At 50.6% G+C, this 20,587-nt stretch overlaps 1 protein-coding gene across 16 annotated transcripts in view; it reads right to left on the reverse strand.

The window, feature by feature from the left end:
- The window catches only part of PPFIA4 (PTPRF interacting protein alpha 4), a 48,071-nt gene that overhangs the window by 9,615 nt on the left and 17,869 nt on the right, over positions 1 to 20,587 (reverse strand). For 11 of the 16 annotated variants that reach the window (XM_067729384.1, XM_067729386.1, XM_067729395.1 and 8 more), the window contains 17 exons: positions 19,292 to 19,375; positions 18,864 to 18,995; positions 18,436 to 18,498; positions 17,656 to 17,747; positions 15,446 to 15,554; positions 13,687 to 13,895; positions 11,916 to 12,156; positions 11,418 to 11,453; positions 11,067 to 11,200; positions 10,603 to 10,769; positions 8,653 to 8,746; positions 8,084 to 8,165; positions 7,351 to 7,551; positions 6,599 to 6,661; positions 5,972 to 5,998; positions 4,069 to 4,244; positions 503 to 600 (listed from right to left, as the gene is read on the reverse strand). In XM_067729384.1, coding sequence (XP_067585485.1) covers positions 503 to 600; positions 4,069 to 4,244; positions 5,972 to 5,998; positions 6,599 to 6,661; positions 7,351 to 7,551; positions 8,084 to 8,165; positions 8,653 to 8,746; positions 10,603 to 10,769; positions 11,067 to 11,200; positions 11,418 to 11,453; positions 11,916 to 12,156; positions 13,687 to 13,895; positions 15,446 to 15,554; positions 17,656 to 17,747; positions 18,436 to 18,498; positions 18,864 to 18,995; positions 19,292 to 19,375 — 2,008 coding nt within the window. Of the gene's footprint in view, positions 1 to 502; positions 601 to 4,068; positions 4,267 to 5,971; positions 5,999 to 6,598; positions 6,662 to 7,350; positions 7,552 to 8,083; positions 8,166 to 8,652; positions 8,747 to 10,602; positions 10,770 to 11,066; positions 11,201 to 11,417; positions 11,454 to 11,915; positions 12,157 to 13,686; positions 13,896 to 15,445; positions 15,555 to 17,655; positions 17,748 to 18,435; positions 18,499 to 18,863; positions 18,996 to 19,291; positions 19,376 to 20,587 lie in introns of all 16 variants that reach the window. The other 5 variants (XM_067729397.1, XM_067729394.1, XM_067729390.1 and 2 more) reach the window with 3 other exon arrangements.

Genomic DNA, 20,587 nt, shown 5'->3' on the forward strand with positions numbered 1-20,587 from the left:
TCTCCCCAGAGCCCCTGTACCAGTCATCCACTGCCCCCAGGCGGGAATGGCCCTCTTCTTATTCTTTCTACCTTCAAGGTCTCTTCTAAGACTTGCCTTTCTTTCCTGTCCAGCCCCACCCAGATCACCAAGTTCCACGAGCACTTTCTCACACCAGTCTGTAGCACTAACCCAAGGGGATCACTGCATTTGTCTCGTTGGTGGCCATCGTCTAATGTGTTGGGGAGGGGGATGTTGCAGCTGATTGGGCAGGGGCTATTTTTCCTCCACCAGATGGCAGCATCCTTTGGGCATGGATTGTGTCTCCCTCAACAGACTGGGAGCTCCCTGCTCCCTAAGGGCTGTGTCTTCCCTCTTAGATTTGGAGCTTCCCTGTGGCACAGAATGCCTCTTCTCCCTTCACTCAGCCCAAGGCAGGGATCAGTGAGGCAGGTCCCTGCTCCCCCAAGGCCGCTCCCACCACAACTTTCAGAGGAGGCTCTACTGAGCCTGACAAGCTTACCCTTGATCTCATGCTGGCTTTCTTCCCGCCTCTTCTCCAGCTCCTTCCGGTCATAGTTCAGCCTCTTCAGACACATGATGCCATACTGAAGACTGGTTCTGCAGGCACACAGTCCCCCTGAGCCAGAGCCTCAGTGGGGCCACGTTTCTACCACATCTGCCCCATATCCAGCACCAACCACAGCCCATCAAGACCTATATGCTCCAGCACAAAGAGCATCACAGCCCACTCCTTCTCCTCCTTCCTCCAGGGCTTAGACATAATCCATCACAAGGCCACTTCCCTCTCTCTGCCTACCCCAAGCCCTCCCTCTCAGCCAGGGTGTGGGCCTGCTTGACAAAGGAAAGTTCTTTGAATGATAGCAACATATCCCTCCCTCTCCAGGCACTGGAATGACAAAGAACCCTACAGATATTCTTTTGTGTCCCCATTTCACTCAGAGTCCTTACAATGGCCTACAACGTGATCTGCCCCTATACTGAGAGCCCTGCTGTTCCTCAAACATGGCAGGAACGCTTGGCCTATGTGCTTTGGGGCCTTTGCAGTGGCTGCTCCTTCTGCCTGGAACACACCCCCTCCCTGCCCCCCAGTCTGCTACATGGCTTACCCCCTTGTCTCCTTTAAGTTTTTGCTCAAATGTTATATTTTAAATTCAGTAGTTACCTTGTCCACCTGATTTAAAACTGCAACATCACCAGCACCACCAATCCCCCTTACTCTGGTCTAATTTTTTTTCTACCACCTTTTATCTATTAACATTCTATATATTTATAATTCCTTGTCTGTCTCTCCCAGTTACAATGTAAGCTCCATGAGGGCAAGGAGGTTTGTTTTGTTCACTGATGTATCTCAAACACCTAGGATGGTGCCTGACACATTCCACAAATGTAAACACCATAAATGCTAAACGAATGATGTGAAATAATTCACATAAAGTACTAAAAGTACTTTAAACTGTACCAGGTGCATAGTAAGCACTCAATAAATAATTACTAAGCCAGGCCACGAATCAAAGAATCCGTAGGTTAGAAGGGACCCCACACACTATCAGGCCAAGCTCCCCACCTAATGCAGGAGTCACCTCTGTAACAGCCTTCTGAGTATTATGAACACCTCTGCCTAAATACCTCTGGTGACAGGGAACTCACTACCTCTTGATGCAGCTCATTCCATCTTGGGCAGCTTTCCCTGTAGTGTTCTTCTTTAAACTTGAACACTACTCTGCATTCAGCCTCTCTGGGTTTTGTCATCTACAAAGTGGAGGAATAAAATAGGTCTCTCCCAATTCCAAATACTTTTGACTCTATCATTGAGGCCATTGCTTTGTGAGATTAAATTATGCTTGATTTCTCCCTACTTCTCTCCCCTCAGTTCTACCCAGGTAGCCCATCTGCCTAGAACAAACCCTTATAGCTCAGAGACACCACTTCTAAGGAATCCTGCTCAAGGCCACTGGTTTAAGCCTTGGTTTCCTGGAGGGGGCAGATGCACACATACCTCCTAACTGGAAATGCCTCTAATTTCAATCTCACTTACTATAATTTTCAGTTCAGTTCCTATGACTTTCAAAGCTGTTGCACATCTTAGCAAAAATATAAAGGCCTTAAAGTCAGATCAACCTGGATCTGAATGCCAGCTGTGCCACTTCCCAGTTGAGTGGCACTCAGCATATGTGAGATGGGGGTCATAACTCTCCTGCAGAGTTACTGTGAGCATTAAAGGTGATCCTGTATGAAAGGGCTTAGACCAGCCCCTGAACATCAGAGGCATTCAGTAATGGTACCACTTTTGGGAGGACATTACTAATTATTGTGTGTGCTTTTTCTCCTATCAAAATAGGAGATTCTCATGGAAACCTGCTCAATAGAACACTATGGTCTAAGGAAAAGAGCTCTGAGTTGGGTGTCAAGAAAGAAGGATGCCGGCCCCATTCTGTAACCACTTGGCTGAGTGACCTGGTGACACTCAGTCTCTATTGGACTTGTTTTCCCCATCTGTGAACGGAGAGTTTTTAAATAACTCTTTCTCATCGTTAAAAAAGTATGATTTAAAAGAATTTTTAAAGATATAAGAACATGCTTATGAAATATTAAGTGGAAAAAAAGCAGTTATATACCTAATTGAGGTAAGAAATGTGGAAATGTTTTAGAAACTGTGAAGTACCCAAGATTTAGAGCTAAATCTGGAACCGTGTATATAGGCTGAGAGTCTCTCATGGGCAAAGGGTCGGGGAAGGACTTCCATAATGCTGTATAGGGTTGGGCTGCCTGATCCTCTAGCAGCCGAGCCACATCTCAGCTTGGTGGGGAATGGCCCTTCTCTCCCCAGCCCTATCAATCACTGAGGAGGGAACAGGTGCAGCTAGGCCTGGCAGCCTCCCAGATTGACAGAAACAAAAGATTCTCTTTCAGCCCCGGTGGTGAGGGAGGGGTGGTGCTCAGGGCAGACACAGATGGGGGTTCCAGCATAGGTGGCTCTGCAATGTGGTGGCAAGAGAACTGGGTTTCAGTCAGGAGACTTGCATTTTGGTAGCATCCCTGCGTGACCTCAGGCCGCTGCTCCTTCCCATGCCTCAGTTTCCTCACCCATAAAATATGGAGGCTAACTAAATCCCTTCCAAATATAACTTTTTGTTGTTTGTGAGTTGGAGAGACCAAGGGACACCTGCAGAGCCCTAAAAGAACCTTGAAACGCCACACACTCCCAGCTCCACCCTTTGTCACATTAACTACTCAAGATAAAAGACCTGGCTCAAATAGCAGCCTGTGTGATTTGAAGTTGGATGTTAAAAAGGACTTCCTAAAACCTATCAACTCCTGGAACCATTACCGAAAACCTATGTCTTAGGAGGGCTGCCTCCCTAGCTCCAGCTGGTTGTTTCCATGCTGGGATGTGCCCATAGAGCTTTCTCTTTTTCAAGAGAAGCCAGACATCCAGAATTTTGTTTAACATTTCCTAGTGTTTAAATATTGGCAGCTAAGGTCACAGTTTTAAAAATACAATGTAGGCCAAACAAATTACATGTGTGAGCCAAATTCTGCCCTCAGGCCCCCAGTTTGTGACCTCCACTGCAGATACTTTTGCACAGAAGACCTTTTCAACAAAGAGGAGGAGAACACTGGATGACTTCCTGTACAAAAGGATGTGTGTTTAAAACTGAGAGGCTCAGATCTGGGATGTTGGCAGGGCAAGCATCCAGAAAGAACTTTCCTCTCATCTTGTAAGGAATTAGACACCTAAAATAGATGCTGGGTTCAGTGTGAGTCTTCTCAGGGTAAATGTAGAGAATTCAGCAAGCTCAATGACAAGAAATAAAATTCATATCTAGGGGGAAAATTTTCCAAGTGAAGCTAAAGAGAAATGACTGTGTCTTAAGGGTTGGAGGTGAGAAGACTAAACCCTCAAACTGCAGGGGAGACAAAGATTTGGCTTTCCCCAAAGGGAGACCTGTTACCACCCAGAACAGGCAAAGAAAGAGATGGAAGCACCTCTATTCCTGGAGACAGACCCCCAGAGTTGGGGGAGACCTGTGTAGGGAGGTGGCCCCGGGTTCCAGCCTGGCTCACCGGTGGAAGCTGTCCACCATCTTCAGGTGGACCCGCAGGTCCTTCTTGGTGAGGTGATCCAGCATGCGAGCGTCCACAAGGCACTCCATGAAGTAGCTGCGGTACTGGGGGAGCCCCAGGCTGGGCAGCCACTGGTTCCCAATCCACTCGTGGTTCATGTCCCCATAGGCCAGGGTCTGGAGAACAAGATGGAGGAGGCTGGGGGCAAAGGCAGCGCAGGCAGGTTGCAGCTAGCAGTTCAAAAAAAATTCAGCTTACTTTCACTGAGGGGCTGGTAGAGGCGGGAGGTGAGGATTTTAAATGGAGCTTTTTAAGATCCTGGAATGATATATTCCCACTCACTTATCAATTATCTACACTAATGAACAGAAGCAGCCACCTAGGCAGCAAGTCATAGGAAATCCTTCCCATCGACTCTGAAATGCATCTGTGGTGCTGTAAGGCAGACTCGCCTTCCTGATTTTCAGTCAGCCTCAAGCCTGCTGAGCCCAGCGGATAGGCTGCATTACAGAGGGCCTGCAGAGTGACAAAGAAAGCCAGTCTCACTTGGGAAACTGGCCTCACACGGTCCACAGGGAGTTACGTTTGGCTAAAGATATACAAAAATGAAGTAAGGTGAACTGCGCCTGCCAGCGCTCTTCTCTAAGGCTTGGTTGTCTCTTCAGAGATTCTCTAGGTCCTTCGTGTGCCGCCTCCCCACCCCACCATACACTGTGCGCCCCACCGCCCACCCAGTCTGGTTCTGAGAGGCCTGCTCCACTTAGTCGTTGCCTCCTGCCTTGAGGGCAGGGACCTCCTTAACCATCTATCCTTAGAACGAATTTTAATGGTAACCCTCCATCAGTCTCTTTCCTTACCCACCTTGATTTTTTTAGAATTGAACATTTTATTTTGTTATCTTTTAAAATAAAACAATTGATACATATAAAACATATGTAGCATATGTTCATTACTAAGCATAAAAACGAAGTTGACATCCTTGGACACCATCCATGTTATCCACACTGTTGCATCCATCCTTATGCTCTTTTTCCCCATCTTATGCCCTACTGCCCCCCTAGAGGTAACCACCATGCTGAGTTTTCTGTCCATGATGCCCCTGCTTGAAAAAATGTTCTTATAGTCACCAAGGTATATTTCGCTAAATAATATGTTTAAATTTGCTTGTTTTTGAGTTTTAATAGAAAATCTTTGGGGACTTACACTTTTCACTTTACACTATATGTCTGAGTCATCCATTCCCTTTGCTAAATAGTGTTTTACTGTGAGAACATACTGTAACTGATCTGTCCAGTCTCCTGTTGATGGGGTTGCCCAACAAGTATGAACAGTACAACGTGCTTCATTTTTATTCATGGCACTTACATCTATCTGATATATTATCCATTTATTTGTTTGTTTACTGTCTGTTTCTCCCCTAGAATATAAGCCCCATGAGGACTAAGTTTGCTCACTTCTGTATCCAGAGGGCATAGAAAGGCCTAACACCTAGTAGCTGCTCAATAAATCCTTGCTCACCAAGTGAATGAATGAAAGCCCTTTGCTCAGCTCACCAGGGTTACCCCTGAGAGGGACAGGAAGAGGAAGAGGATTCATACTAATCTAAGTCTCATTACTCCTGGAAAGAGGGTCGAACTGAGGGGAAGAGGCAGGCATGCTGGGGGCACAGCCCTCCAAGGCCCCTCACCTGCCATGGTGAAAAACCAGAAGTAGCTAAAGGGGAATGAGGAAGGATGGAGGTGGGTGGCTTCAGCGGAGGAGAGAACCTGTGCCCAGGACTCTTTGTGTGAAGAGGGACCTAAAAGACTGGGGCTCAGAGAGTCCTGCAGGGGAGCGAACCTGCTGGGAGAACACTACCCCAAACTGCTGAGAGTTGGTTCTAGACAAGAGGAGGGGGTCTTACCTGAGCCCAGCTGCCCTCCTCACTGTCCTAGGAATGAGTGCAGCATGTCAGGGGAAACAGGCAAAGTCAAGAAACCTGGCAGCCTCCACCCAAGGTCCCATCAAGAAGGAGGAGCAGACACCCCAGTAGCTGAATGGGTGACTAGGGAAAGCTTGTTGGGAAGGTTAAGAGAGCACAGAAGGCTGGTGCACGTGCCTGTGTTTGCAGTGAGAGGGGATCAAATGTGTGTGTGGCAGAAACACAGTCAGGCGAGGTGCCAGGTCCTCCCAACCCTCCCTGTTCCTCCACCAAGGTTCAAGCACAAGGGTTAAGGACTCTGTGGCTTCATGACAATAGCAGGGCAAAACGCTCCCAAGCCCTGCTCTTCTTCACTGGAGTATACCAGTAGCCCAGGGTGAACTTGTGACCCGCTGGAATAGACCACCCCCCCAACACACACAAACTGTTTCCATTCTCATTTCTTTCCCACCCACCCGCCACCCTGAGAACAGAACTCCATCACACATCAGGGATACCAATCTCGTATTAGATCAGCTACAAGCCCCTTTGACTTCCCACAACCTTTCCCTCATCCTCATGCAAGTCAGCAGCCCTAACCCCAGGCCCAGGGCCCAGGGCCAGACTCACTGTTTTAGTGGATGTTGCCAGAGTTTCCATCTCTTCATGGGTGACCCAGACATTCCCAGAAGACTGTAAGCAGAGAGGAAACCTAGCTGGTCCTGCGTGTGAGCTCCTAGGCTCCCCATCAGGCTGGGAGCCCTAAGGACAAGACATAGCTCCCTTCCCCTGAGTCCTCCCACAGGCCCAGCCCAGAATTCTGCACATCGTCTAGCTCTGAGCAACTCCCTTTTATTACGGTATCTGCACTGCTTAGCACAGTGCCTGGCACAAAGAAGTACCCAACAAATGTTTCCTGAATGAATATGAATAAATGGTGTGAATCTGGAATAAGGGCTGACCCCAATCACAGAGATGGACTACAGTGAAAGATTTTACCCTGGGGGTCCATGGAGAGGTTTACATTCTTGTGGAGAGGTTAGAGGACCAGAATTTACAAATGCCCTACTCCCTCTGGCAAAAACACAGAACCCAGAAGTCCTGTCTTTGGAAACTCTGCCCAAAGATCTAAAATTACTGGCAGGGTAGGTATGGGGAGATGGAGCTCATGAGTGGTACGTGGGAAGCAGGGAACTAGGCCTGCTGGGATTCTGCTAGCAACAGTGTTACCTCCTCTTGGAGACCCGGTGGAACCCTTTGTGGGGATGGGAAGTAAGGGGCAGGACTCAAATGCTACCATCTTCCCAATGACCAATATGAAACTTTGTAAACACTATTTTGGGGCTTCTGAAAATGTCCTGGGTGAGGGAGAGGCCACTCACAGTCCTGGAGGTGGGCGGGGCAGAGGGGCTGGTCAGCGACACCATCTCCTGGATAGCCAGCCGGAGCTTGAGCCGGTGCAGGGCATTGCTGATGCCAATTTCCCGCTGGATCTCTGTGTCCGAGAGGGCTGACATGATGGCCCCACTCTTGACGTTGGCCCGGCAGGCTGCCACATACCAAGCAGGCATCCCCACCCAGAGCTGCAGATATGGGGCACAGAGGGTAAATTCAGCCCCTTTCCCGAGATCTGGGCTCCACTGCAAAAGTCTGGCAATACTGAGAGGCAAGGGCCAGGCCTCATCCATGGCCTCAGAACAGCAAATGAAGAGCAGAGGAATTTAGAAATGTGGAGATGACCATCATCAAATGCCTCTTTTTCCCATTTTACAGATGAAAAATCTGAGGCCTGGGAAGGTGAAGGGACTTTACCAACATTGCATGGGTGATTAGCTCCTGGGGGCACCTATAGGAAGAATGAAACCACCTGTGAAAGTCTTAATGGCTCAGTGAAGATTAATTGCCCTTATCCAGACTTAGCTACTTGAGAGGCATGAGTATATAGCATCGATTCTGGCTAAGTGCTAGGTATGGCACTGTGCACTTGGCACGGGAGAAACATGCTGGGAAAATTCTAGAAATACCACCCCTTTGCCCAAGGAGTCCTTGTCCCAGTCCACACATCCTTCCCACCAGACCCCTGAGTAGACTTAGACTCCCTTTGCCCAGGTTTACCTCTAGCCAGGAGACCACAGTAGGGCCGTCCCACTGGGCAAAGGGCATTCCTTTTCTGCGGGCATCTTCAAGCAGCTGGTGTCTTTCAGGAAGAGGAACAACAGACTCACTAGTCCTTCCTTCTTTCTCAAACAAGCTTACTCCCAGGGACCATGGGCTGTGCCAAGAGTTGGACTCCCACTACCCCTTCTCCCCACCATTGGACTGCCACCCCTGCTCTATTCCTGAAGCAGTGTGACACCAAGACATGAAGCAGCAACACCTCTCCATTCCCAGAGGTGAGGGCTCTCGCTTTGTTTGCACATGGCCTGAAACACGTTCTACTCTGCTCTGCCAGAGATCCCCAGATGCTGGGTCACTCTCCCACAGCACCCTTGTCTCCTTCTCACTCAGGTCATCCTAAGAACAACCTCCCAAACCCTGCTGTGCCCACTTAGACCAGACCAACTCAGTCCAGAAAGGGCCTTGCTGGGCTCTGGCTGCCTGAGCTCAGTCCCATGGCAGTCCAGGGAAAAGAGTGTGTGAGGGGTTGGACCCCACCCTGGCAGAGACTGGCCAGTGGCTCTTACTTCTTCTTCAGCCGCCGGTTCTTTTCTGCCTGGGTCCCCAGCTTGGTAGGTACCATGGGCTCCTGCAGACCGAGCTCAGAGTCTATTAGCAGAACTAGAAGGGAAGAGATGGCATATCAGCGAGGCCCTCTCTGCTTCTCCTCCCTTGGCCTGGGCCAGGACCGGGGAGCAGACCAGCAAGACCTCAACATGTGACAACCCGAGGGTCTGATGGGACAACCCATTATTCCTGGAGCCTCCACATGACATCCCTACAACCAGGCAGTCCCACAGTGGCATCGAGTGGGTCACCCCAAGCCCAGAGAACCTTCCCCTGGGAGCCTCAGCCCTGGAGGTGTTTTTCAGCCAGACGGATGGAAGTCGTTCCACCCTAACGGCAGCAGAATCCTAGACAGAACTTGTCCCTCCTCCAAACCAAGGGAAAAAGGAAACCCGGAGAGCCAGAGTGGGCTTCGAGGCTCAGACAGAATTATCCTGACCTGGGTTGAGGGTGGGGAAAGAGGCACGTTCAGAGATGTGTGTTTGGGCCTCTTTCTCAGGGCCACTCACTTGCACAAATCTCAAAAGGGAACATGCATAGCTCTGTCCTCTTCTGTTAAGGATCTCCTGAACTGATGCTAGAGTTCATGGCAGGGGCAGCATTTTACAATTCATTTAAGCCCTGGTCACTCCTCACAAGTGCACAGAGGACCGAGGGTGTTGGTAATCCAGAAGCCAATCTGGGATGCTGTCTTAGGTTTAGGTGCCAATGTGGTGTGGGGAACATAGGAAATCATAAGGCTTCAACACGAGATCCCTCGTCCACTGACCAGACCTTCTCAGTCCTGCCCCCTCCCATATGTGGCTGGCTCCACAATATATTTTGCAAGGCCCTTATGAGCTGGCCCCAGCCTAGGGTCTAAACTCACCTCTTCTGCTCCCCCCACCCTCTTCCCTCCCCACTCTGAATAGACTCAACTGCTTACAAAACTCTCATACCCATGAATCTTTGCCTTTCTCAGACCCCCCCTACCCCCCGCCTCTTCCCCCCCCCACACACACCTCTTCTTGGCTTGGCTAATTCCCACTTAGCCTTCAAGCTTCTGCCCAGGTGTTGCCAGCAGAGAAAGCTTCTCCTGTCGCCCCCACCACTCCATGGCTGACCTCTGAGTTCCAGAAGCACCCAGAGTCTATTGCTATCTTAATATTGTTTTAGAATCATCTCTTTATTTTTTCCTTTTCATTAGAAACTGAGCTCCTTGAAGGAATGCACTATTGCTCCGATACCTAATACTAAGCCTTGTTTACAGTAGTTACTCAATACGTGTCTATTGAACAAATAACTGAATAGATGAGGGAAAGAGAAGAAGGAAGGGAGGGAAAGGAAGAAAGGAAAGAAGGAATGGGGAAGGGAGAGGAAGACAGCTAACGTTCATTGTGTACCTACCACACACCAAGCACACACTGGAACTTTATATCGTCATAGAGGTGTTAATAATGCTACCCTTGCCCAAGCACTTACTTGACTATAATGTCTACAAAGTCATGATTAGGCATTGTGATATTTTGAGTCCTGAAGGCAAGATATACTAGGAATTAAGAACTGACTCTCTTAGAGAAAGAACTAAGAAATTTCTCCTGAAGGTCCTGAGCACAGTACCTCAGAAAACCTCCAGATTGGAAGAAACCTCAGAGGTCCAACCTCACACTGAATACAGGAACCCCTTCTACAGCATATCAAATAAACAGCCTGACACTGATGCCTGACACTTCTCGTGGCAGGAGCTACCACCTCATGAGGTAGCCCTTCCCGCTGTGAAATAGCTCTAACAGAAAACTTCTCCGGAGCTGAATCTCTGTGTCTGTGGCTTCTGCCCACTGGTCCCTGGGAGGCAGGCAGAGAAGACTGGATCCAAGGATACCCTCCTGCTTCTGCCCTCTACTCGCACCCATTTACTAGGAGACAGAGACCATGGCCCGTGGCTCCGTCCTGGCTCAGCTGGATCAGCCTGCCTTTCTCCTTCTTCCCAAACAGGCGGCCGATGGATGATTTGATGCCCTTGCGCTTGGTGCCCTTGTGCAAGGAGTCCTGGCTGCTGTTGCTGCTGCTGGGGTTGCTGCCTGGATCCTCCAAAGCACTACAGGATGACAGCCAGGAGCGGGTGGAATGAGAAGAAACATACTTAAATTACAGCATGAGAGATGGAAGTTAGACTTCAGGAAGAACTTACAGTAAGTGTCAGAGTTGGGAGGGTTAAGGGGGTATGATCAGAGCATGTGACCAAAGGAGACATGGAACTGTCCTTCCCCGATGGTGTGACAAGTGAGATGTTCAGACACCTGGGACAAGTGAGATGCAGCCTGTTCAGAGGCAGAGAGAGGGACGAGATAAACTTGGGAATGGAGAGGCTCGATATGGGGTCTGCTCCATTTACCTCTTGCCTTCTTCCTGGCTCAGGGCTGGGTGGCCAAGCTTCTCTAGCTGCAGCGTCCTGGGTGAGGAAGGAGGAGAAGTCTCACATTTTATGGTGGCTTTATCCTCTCGGTTCTCTTCCCGAGACACTGGTGACTGAACAGACAGTGAAGACGTCAGGGGATAGAGGGAGAGATCTGGGGCCTGCCTACCCAGCCCAGACAGGCAGAGGAGCATGGAGAAAAGCAGAGGGGAGGCCCTAGGGGCCTCTCAGAGTTCAGACTCAGATTCAAGGGCCCAGTGGGGAGAAGCCAAAAGGGAAAGGCCTGGGAGAATTAACCTATTAGTACCTGTGTCATCATGCAGCACTCACCAGCAGCTTCCTCCTATGCTTTCTTAAGTCACTGGGCTGGAAGAGAGAGTGAAGGGTGAGCTTGGACTTACCCTTTGGTTGCTTGAAAGTCTACCCCAAGGGGAGCCCAGTGGTCTTAGGATGAGAAGATAGGATTCAGTGCCTCACACAGGCCTGAAGAGAATATCACAGCAAAACAAAACAAAGCAACAACAACAACAACAAAAAACTGGCTTGAAAAAATAAATCAGGGCTACCTCTGGAAGAGAGAAAGAGGTATGGGCATTGGGTGAGTTTCTTAAGCATTACCCAAGGGAGAGGGTAAGGAAGATACTACATAGCCCTTTCCAGACCCAGAAGGACATGCTGGTGACCTGGTATGCCAGGGTCTGCACACATCATGAGAAGAAGATGCTGGGGCCCAAATGAGAGAGAGTGAGCCCTGCTGTGCCTTCTCAACTCCCCTCGGCCAAGCCCAGTGATGACAAGGTTGTTCATCAACTGCCCCAAGACTCTCACCAAGGTCATGACCCCCATTCGGTCCAGGTCCTGGGTAGCACTGCGGGAAGTAAGCTTAGGTGTGGAGCGGCCGCTGAACAGAGGGGATGCGCTGGCCAGGGACAGGGCAGTCAGAGAGGTGGGGATGGAACCACGTTTGCGCAGCTGGGTCAGATTTAGGGCCTCCATGCTGCCACTAGTCACTCGTGTCTCAATCTCCTCAGCACGGAGCTCTGTGGACTCCTTCTCTTCCTGGATCATCCTGGGAGGCAGGCAAAACCAGATCTCATGATTAGCCCCAGAGAGGACGAGCAGGAGGCAGATGTGGGCCCTGCCTGCAGTCACCACCCAGTGACCCCAGGTAGAAGGCAAGGCCAGGTGTGCCCCATTGTTTTCGGCATTGCAGGGACATACAAGGCCCTGTGGGCAGAGTTGGTTCTATCCCACTGCAGCTTAGACAATTTTCTCTCTTTCTTGTTAACTGGCCTAATGTAACAAAACTCCCTAATTTAACAAAAGCAGTTGCTGGGAAAGAAGGCAATTTAGTCAGTGGAATATAAACCTTCATGGAAGTCAGAATTCTTGACCTACCACTATCTATAGGGCCTCGGTTTCCCAATATACCCAATGTCAGGAATGGTCTAGGCCAGTATTTCTCAAACACAGGACCTTTAATTGATACTGATCCCTGATGGAGCCTTTCCTGTTCCAGGGAAAAATTAGAATAATAGTGATAATGTTATGTGTATGAAGGGGGCACTCAGAGAGGAATGTGTGTGTGCACACTCACACACACGCACACTCTCTCTCTCTCTCTCTCTCTCTCTCACACACACACACACACACACACACACACAACTAATGTAAACATGCCAACTATCCTTTAGGAACAGGACCTATCTTTATTCTCAGAGCATGTCTTTCCAACTTTAGGGATGTTAAAATATCCTTTCTTTTGTAGAATGGTTGTGATAGGAAATGGTAATTATCTTTAATGTTTCATTCTGCAGAATGAAAGTTGGCAGTCCTGTGTTAGTACCCTTCTCTTTGTGTGTGTGTGTGTGTGTGTGTGTGTGTGTGTGTGTGTCCAGTGTTTTCTTCTTAGCTGGTCTGTGAAATCCAAAAGTGTGGGAACCATTGAACCAGATGACCCCTACAGCCCTGTAAAGCTCTGACATTCTCTGGTTTGGATTTTCTCTTGCTGTTTGTCACAAACATTAATAAACTCTCTACAAAGGCAGGGTGAAGTGCAGGTCTTCATAACATTCCCTGCCAATGGTTTCTGTTTGATGCCTCATTAGAGACCAGAGGCATGACACAGTGCACTGAGTTTAGACCCGAGTTTGAATCCTGGCTCTGCCACTTACTGCATCGCTTTGGGCAAATCACTTAATCTCTCTGGTTTGTTTCCTTGTCTATAAAATGGAGATAATGCTGTCTCCTCCAGTGACTGTGATTAGACTGACCAAAGCTCTCACCCTGAGTTGGCCTCAGTATGTGGGAACTACACTCATAATGGTTACGTTTAGCTTCAGGAGCTTCAGGAACACAGTCTCCATAGACCCGGGAGAGAAAATGAAGCCTAAGAAGTCAATCTGAGGTCCTACCCCTCTCTGTCCAGCACTGGGCCAGAACCTTGCCTGATGCTCCACACAGGGTCCCTAAACTGTGGCACTCTAAGGTCCAGCTGTAAGAGACAAGCAAACACATGTAGAATCTCTCCTGCAGTGACCAAACACAAAGAGCCTCTGTCCTTCAAGGAACCTCCCAGGCCCTCCACCCCTGCCCTAACCTGATCTCCTCGTTGATAGCATCCAGCTGCTCCTGCAGCATCATGGCCAGGGTCTGGGCGTCTGAGTGGCTGCTGGGGGAGACAATGTCCACGGAGCCCACCAGGCCCCCTGGCTCATCCTCATCCACATCAGAGATCTCAGGGTCACTGTCAAAGGCAGGGGTGGCTGTGGGGACCAGCACCCCAGGCAGTGGAGATGGCTCCCAGTCCTTAGCAGAGAAGGAGGGTAGAGGAGTAGTAATAAGACACACCAGATGACTAAGGAGCAGGACCCTCCCAACCTATACCAGCAGCATTGGCATCTCCTAGGAGCTTGTTAGATAAGCTAAATCTCTGGCCCCATCCCAGACCTACTAATTCAGAATCTGCATTTTAACAAAATCCCGGGTAACTTACTTGTATGTTAAAGTCTAAGAAATACTACGCAAACTCAAGGAGCCAGATAGCAGAATGGCTAGGAACAGATTCCAGAGACTGCCTTGCTTTGAATCCTGGCTCCACCCAATACAAGCTACAAGAGAGTTGTTTCACCTCTCTGTGCCTCAGTTTCTTCATCTGTAAAGTGGGAATGGTAATAGTACCTACTTCATAGGTAGCTCTGAGGATTAAACTAGGAAATGCACGTAAGGCACTTAGCACAGGGTCTGGCACCAAGTCAGCATTACGTAAAGGCAATCTGTTTCTACTCACACAAAAGGTGACTAGATATAGGGAACGAGAAAAAGCCAAGCAGGCATGACTGTCTTGTGTCTCAGAGTTTCAGCACATTACAGGACCCTCCGATCAACCCTCAGAGGAGGTAGCTTCTCAGAAATCATTCTACAAACCCCTTCGGTAGACAAAGGTCCAGAAGCAGAAAGAGCACAGAACTGGGCTGGGAGTGTGAGAAGAGCAGCGGAAGAAAAGGAAAGAGGTAATCTCTAACCCCATCCTGTATGACCCAGACCCCCAAGATCCCCTTAGGGCTCTTTTCCCACTCCTGCAGCCTTTAGACTGAGGTCCTGGGTAGCTGCTGTGCTCTTATAAACAGAGGAAAGGGAGAGAGGGGAGAGAGAAAAGAGATGACTTCCGACTTCAACTCCCCCCTCACACTAGGGGTTTCCTAATGGCAGAGATGAATCTTCCGCCATCAGACTAGGAGTTCCCTCCTTCTCCACCTATATCTTCTAGTGCCCTAGAGCATGTAGAGGATCTGGGCTCGAGACAGAGCACGGTTAACAATTATGGGGCTAGGAAGGAATCAGACTTCCCCCAAAAGATCGAAGTCAGTCCTTTTCTGCCCCTAATCTTTCCTGTTCCCTCTAAATCTCCCTAGGCAGACTCCACATGAGCTACATGCTTCTCAGAAAACTTCAGGTGCCGTCCCATGGCCAGTTAACCTGTCATCCTCTCTCACCTACCCATAAACCACAGCTTTTGTTCCAGAAAGCTTGCCAATTCCATCTTGCCCCTGCATCCCCCAGCCCAACCACTAGAAATACGTGCCTGCACACCCAGGTACACATGCACAGGCTTCAGTGGGGCCTCAGGGACTAGCTGACTAGCCTCTACCTCTTGCCCACCAGGAGGTCGAGGCGAGACACAGCTGTTGCAGTGATGGCCCCAACCCCAAGGCTGCAGCTGTCGTTGACACGGGGGAGGGTAGGGGGAGGATTTGCATCACACCAGCCGTCTGTGAAACTGGAGCAAGGCGCGTGGCTGAACTGACCCCAAACTCCCCAGGGTAGACCCATCCACACTCACCCCTCCACCCCCTCACCTTGGCAGACTCTTCCCGCAGTGCTGAGTAGGAACGATGCAGACCTTGAGGTGCGTGGGCGGTTGCGCTCAGGGAGAACCGCACATCTGCTGCACTGCCTATGTGCGCCCTTGAGTGGCGGATGGGGGAGAGAAGACGAGCCCTGAGGACTGACAGCCCCAGGTTACACCCACTGGGCCCAAAGAGTTAAGGGATCTTCAGCTGGGAAAAGAGAAGTCTTAGCAGGACATGAGCTTCTGTTAATGCCTTAAGGGCTGCCACGTAAGCAAGAGATTAGGTTTATTCTCTGGTGCTCCAGGGATCAGTATGATCCAGGGGAGAAAGTTCTAGGGAGGCAGCTTTTCACTTAACACAAGAGGCACCTTCAAATAGCAAGAGCTGGCTTATGATGCAACTGGTAGCTTTAAAAAAGCTGCACTCCCCTCAGAGAGGTATTCAGGTGGAGACCCTCTGGCCACCTGACAAGAATGTGTGGGAGGGATCATGGCACCAAGAGAAGTTGGAAGGAATGAGCTCTAAAAGTCCTTTGAATTCTGAGCGTCTTTGTTTCTTGGTCTTCTCCCTAGCAACTACCTCTGGTCTTCCTCTGGACTAAATCCCTGGCCAAAATTCAAGCCAGGCATACTCCCTGTCCCCAGGAAGCTTCAGGAGGCCCTGACACTGTATCAGAGACATGGGCTAGAGAAAGCATTTTGACTGCCCCAAGGGTCTATCCCAACCCTGAAATTTTAGGATCACAGTAATGATCCTCTGGAATATCTGGAGCCTCCCCTACTGACATCTCTTCCCTATGCCTTCCCAGTTTAGAACTTGAGGGAGCCCAGAGCAAAGGGACAGGGTGAGCCTACAACAGGTTACACAAGCTATCTGGAGGGATGGGGGAGTTTCTGCTTATTCCCCCCTTTTCCCTGCAACTCAGTCCCAATTCCATGATGGGGCCAGTGCTTCTACAGTCAAAGCCAAGAACTCCCAACCACTAAGGAAAGCAAGCAGTGCTAAATAGCTTGGTGTGCTCTGGGCTGTGCCTTCTTAGTTGGCGTAGGGGGTTGGTCTCTTCTGAGCAACCTACAGGAAGGGAGAAGTAGGAGGAATTCCAACTACCATTTTCTGTCTCTATTCCCTGCTTCTCTCCACACTCCTATACAAATATTCCTAACAAACTTGAAATTGATACCCAAGTCTCTAACACCCCAGAAACCCACAGGCTTCTCTTCTTCACGTTCAACATCTCTTTCCCTAATTTAAGCGCTACCCCTCTGCACATATACATGTACAATTTTCCTTTAACCTCTCTTCAAAGAAGCTGATCCCTATTTCCCTGATATAACGAGAGCATGACCATAGGGAACCTTATGTGTTCTGATCTAAGAGACTTTGGTTTGGACAGAAAATATCCAGGAGCCATGAACCTTGAGTGGCATCATCCACTTCAGTCTCCTCGATCGTCAGCCTGCCTCTCTGGGCAAAGAACTGAGCGCAGGTTTGAGGTCTGAGTTCACTGCCAAATGCTTCACAAAATATGAAGAAAAATCCAGAAGTTCCCTAAAACATGGGCCTAATTTAAGCATTAGGTTCAGAGCCGTAAATAAGGTGTCTCAAAGTAACTAGAGTGGGACTTCCCTGGTGGCGCAGTGGTTGAGAGTCCGCCTGCCGATGCAGGGGACATGGGTTCGTGCCCCGGTCCGGGAGGATCCCACATGCCGCGGAGCGGCTGGGCCCGTGAGCCATGGCCGCTGAGCCTGCATGTCCGGAGCCTGTGCTCCCCAATGGGAGAGGCCACAACAGTGAGAGGCCCACGTAATGCAAAAAAAAAAAAAAAAAAAAAAAGTAACTAGAGTGAACCAGATACTCCCTGTGAGCAGGCCCTGTGGGACGTAGGTGAGCATGTAACTCAGCAGACCCCTCTCAAGGGCGTGCCCTCTGTCGAGGAAGCAGGAATCATGCCCTGTGTCTCATGGCAGTGGCGAAGGATCATCCTGTGCTTTAGTTGCCTCTCAGCATCCCTCAGAGGACAGGTGCTCCCTTCTAAACTGCCCAAGTGAGCTGGGTGACTTTACAAAGTTCTCTAAGCCTCAGTGTCCCACCCTGAATGTGAGCAGGACCTGAGATCCTGGGTGGTGTTTTGGTGGGAGGAAGTCTCCTCCCCCAGGGCCCATCTAGGTCTGTCCAGGACTCCATCACAGCACACTAAGCCTCCTGAGCTCCAGTACCTGGAGTGGATGCCATCCACAAATGGCCCTCCTCGACCCTTCAGCTGGTCCACCTCTTGGCGCAGCTTCTCAATCTCTTCAGACAGGCGGCCCTGTGCCAGGCAGAGCCATGGTGGGGGTAGGGGCGAGGGAGGGGAAGAGCGAGGAGAGAAGGACCAAGAGAACAGCAGAGTTGGGGAGAAGCAGAAGAAAGCACTGCAAAGTCCAAAGCCAGGGACCCAAGGCCAAGCCCACAGATGACACCAAAAGAGAAGAGGTCCAACTGGAGAGTGAGTAGAAGGGTTGGCAGGGGCAGGGCCAGAAGGAAGGTCTGTCTGGAAGGACTCTACCAGAACAGGCCTGCTGAGCCCTCACTAACAAGCAAATGCATGACAAATAAGGCTGGGCAGCAGAGGGGCCCTCAGTGAACTCCCAGACCTCACAGACATTGCTAGCATAGGGATAGTGGCTAATCCGCCCCAAATCACCAGAAAGCAAGAGCTTCACCAGGTTTGCGGCCCCACCAAATCCTTCTGTCGAGTCCTTCACAGCGTCCTGCCTCTCTGCTACCCACTCTCTGCCCTATGCTTACGGCTAAGTTTCTTCTTTACAGGTGGGTGGGTGATGCATCTACTACGATAGGCTTTAGGGAGGATTAGTGAAATAATGTGTGTACATGGACTAACAAACTGGCTAGCACAGTGCTGGGTTTTAGGGCAGCTGCTTGAAACACAGGCGTGTTCCTTCCTCACAGCAAGCTCAGCCCTCCCGGGCTGGCAGGGCTGGCCAGCAGCTGGGTACCTTGTCATGCTGCCGCTCTTCAATCTGCCGCTGGGAGCTCTCCAGCTCTTGGATCAGTGTGTTCTGGGGGAGAACAGCTGTGAGCCAAGATGCCCCCCTTCCCCTCCACCCCGGCTCCTCTACTCCGGCTCAGGCCTTCCCCTTCCAGCAAGATCTGCCTTCCGGTCTGCTCTCCCAGCCCTACCTCTCCTTGCCAGACCGCCCCACCCCCAGCCCAGGCTGCTCCTCTTCAGCCTAACTCCACTCCACAGCCCTCCGCACTCCCCTCCTCGCCCAGCCCCCCAGCCCCGCCCGCTCCCGACTAAGCTCTCACATCCCAACCATTCCTGCTCGCCCGGCTCCACCCACACCTTTACCCACCCCGCCCCTTTCCGCCAGCGCCGTCCTTCCGGGCAGCACTGCCCATCCAGGCCCGCCACCCACAGCACCTTCTCCTCCAGGGCCGCCATGCGCTCCTTGAGGTGGAGCTGCAGGCGCTCATTCGACTCGCTAAGCAGTCGGTCCACGGTGTCTGACAGTCGCTTGCCGTGGTCCTCGTTCATCTTCTCCCGCTGGCGCACCTGCATAACCAGACCACCTTGCACCAAGCCACCCCAGGGCCATCTCACTGCAATCCCAGGGAGCCACTCATTCCTGCTGTGGTTCCAGCCCACTCACCTGTCCCCTTCTTATCCTCCGGGGGCCCCTGTCTGCAGCTTTCCTGACCACCTCCTCCCACCCCTCTGTGGCTCTGTCTCTGTCCCTAGCCAGGTCCTTCCCTAGCTCTCACTCTTCCTCCTTTCCCTACCCACAGACCATCCTGGGATGCCGCCCTGGGGTTGAGAGGAGGCTCGAGAGTCTGGCCCGGTAAGCTCACCCTTGCCAGCTCTTGGTTCTTATCCTGCAGCTGTCCCTCCAGCTGCCGCAGGTGCTCCTCAGTGCTGCCATGCCGCTCTTCAGCCTGGAGGGAGGAATGGATCAGTGCAGCCCGAAGATCATCTGCCTTCCTGCTCAGACCTTGTATCCCATGCACCCAGGTGCCAGAGCGGCCCTTGGGAATCAGGGCCTCAGGGACCAAGGAAGCCAAGCTCTCCACTTACCATCTTGGAGCATAATTGCCACCACCGTTGCCTTTCTTCCCAAGTACCCCAACCCTGCCGCTTCCCCCCCCCCATACCCTCTCCTTCCTGCTCAGGGCTATAGCCTTGAAACATCCCAGAGCTGGCAGCTCAAGAGGCTAAATTCTCCCTATGCTTCCAGAAAGAAACCCCACTTGAAAGTATGAGCGACCATAAATCTCTATGCCTCCAGATAGATGGAACTGCCCTTAAGAGCATGGACTCAAACCAGACTGGTTCAAATCCTGGCTCCCTCCCTTCCCAGCTGTGTGACCTTGGGCAAGTTACTGAACCTCTATTGAGCCTTTATCTCCTCAGTTGTAATAACAGCACCTATGCCCATGGCAAGGACTAAAGGAGATAATCCATGGCAAACACTTAGGACACAATGAGCACTCAACAAATGGTAGCCATGGTGATTACCTTTGTTATTAAAGCAGCCTGGGTGGAGTGGTCTCCCCTTCCATTCATGCATCTTCAGAGATGGAGACCCCACTGCCTCTTCTGACAAGGTATTCCAGACTATCACACATCTTACAGTCAGGAAATCCCTCCTTAAGGCCCTTCTACTATGACTCCCTTGAACATATTAATCACTTCAGTCCATCCCTTCTTGTCAGTTTTGAGAGTTACTAAAACTGACTGCTCAGCATCCCACACATAATGTCTTCTGCTGCACTTTAAACTCTGCCCTTCATTCCTAGGGGCCTGAAAGGCCTTAGAGACGACCAAATTCAACCCCATCATTATAGAGATGATGACATCATCACAGAGATAATGACACAGACGCCCAATTAGGGAGGGAGTGACTTTTCCCAGGTCACAGAGCAAGTCAGTGGCAGAAGCAAACGTGGTCCTGGGTCTACCGAGGTACAGCCAGGCTGCAGGTTCCATCCCCAGAGCCCCCAAGCTGCCACACTGGCACAATGGCCAGCCTCTATCCTCCAGAGGCTCTGGGGTCTGATGCTTATTAAATATTGGTTTTCTTCTCTCCATTGCTTGGGTGGGTAGCTATGGTGATCCCACATGAGGCACCCCTGAAAGCCTCCGACCCG

Source organism: Pseudorca crassidens, chromosome 2 (assembly GCF_039906515.1).
Source record: "Pseudorca crassidens isolate mPseCra1 chromosome 2, mPseCra1.hap1, whole genome shotgun sequence".
Lineage (NCBI taxonomy): Eukaryota > Metazoa > Chordata > Mammalia > Artiodactyla > Delphinidae > Pseudorca > Pseudorca crassidens.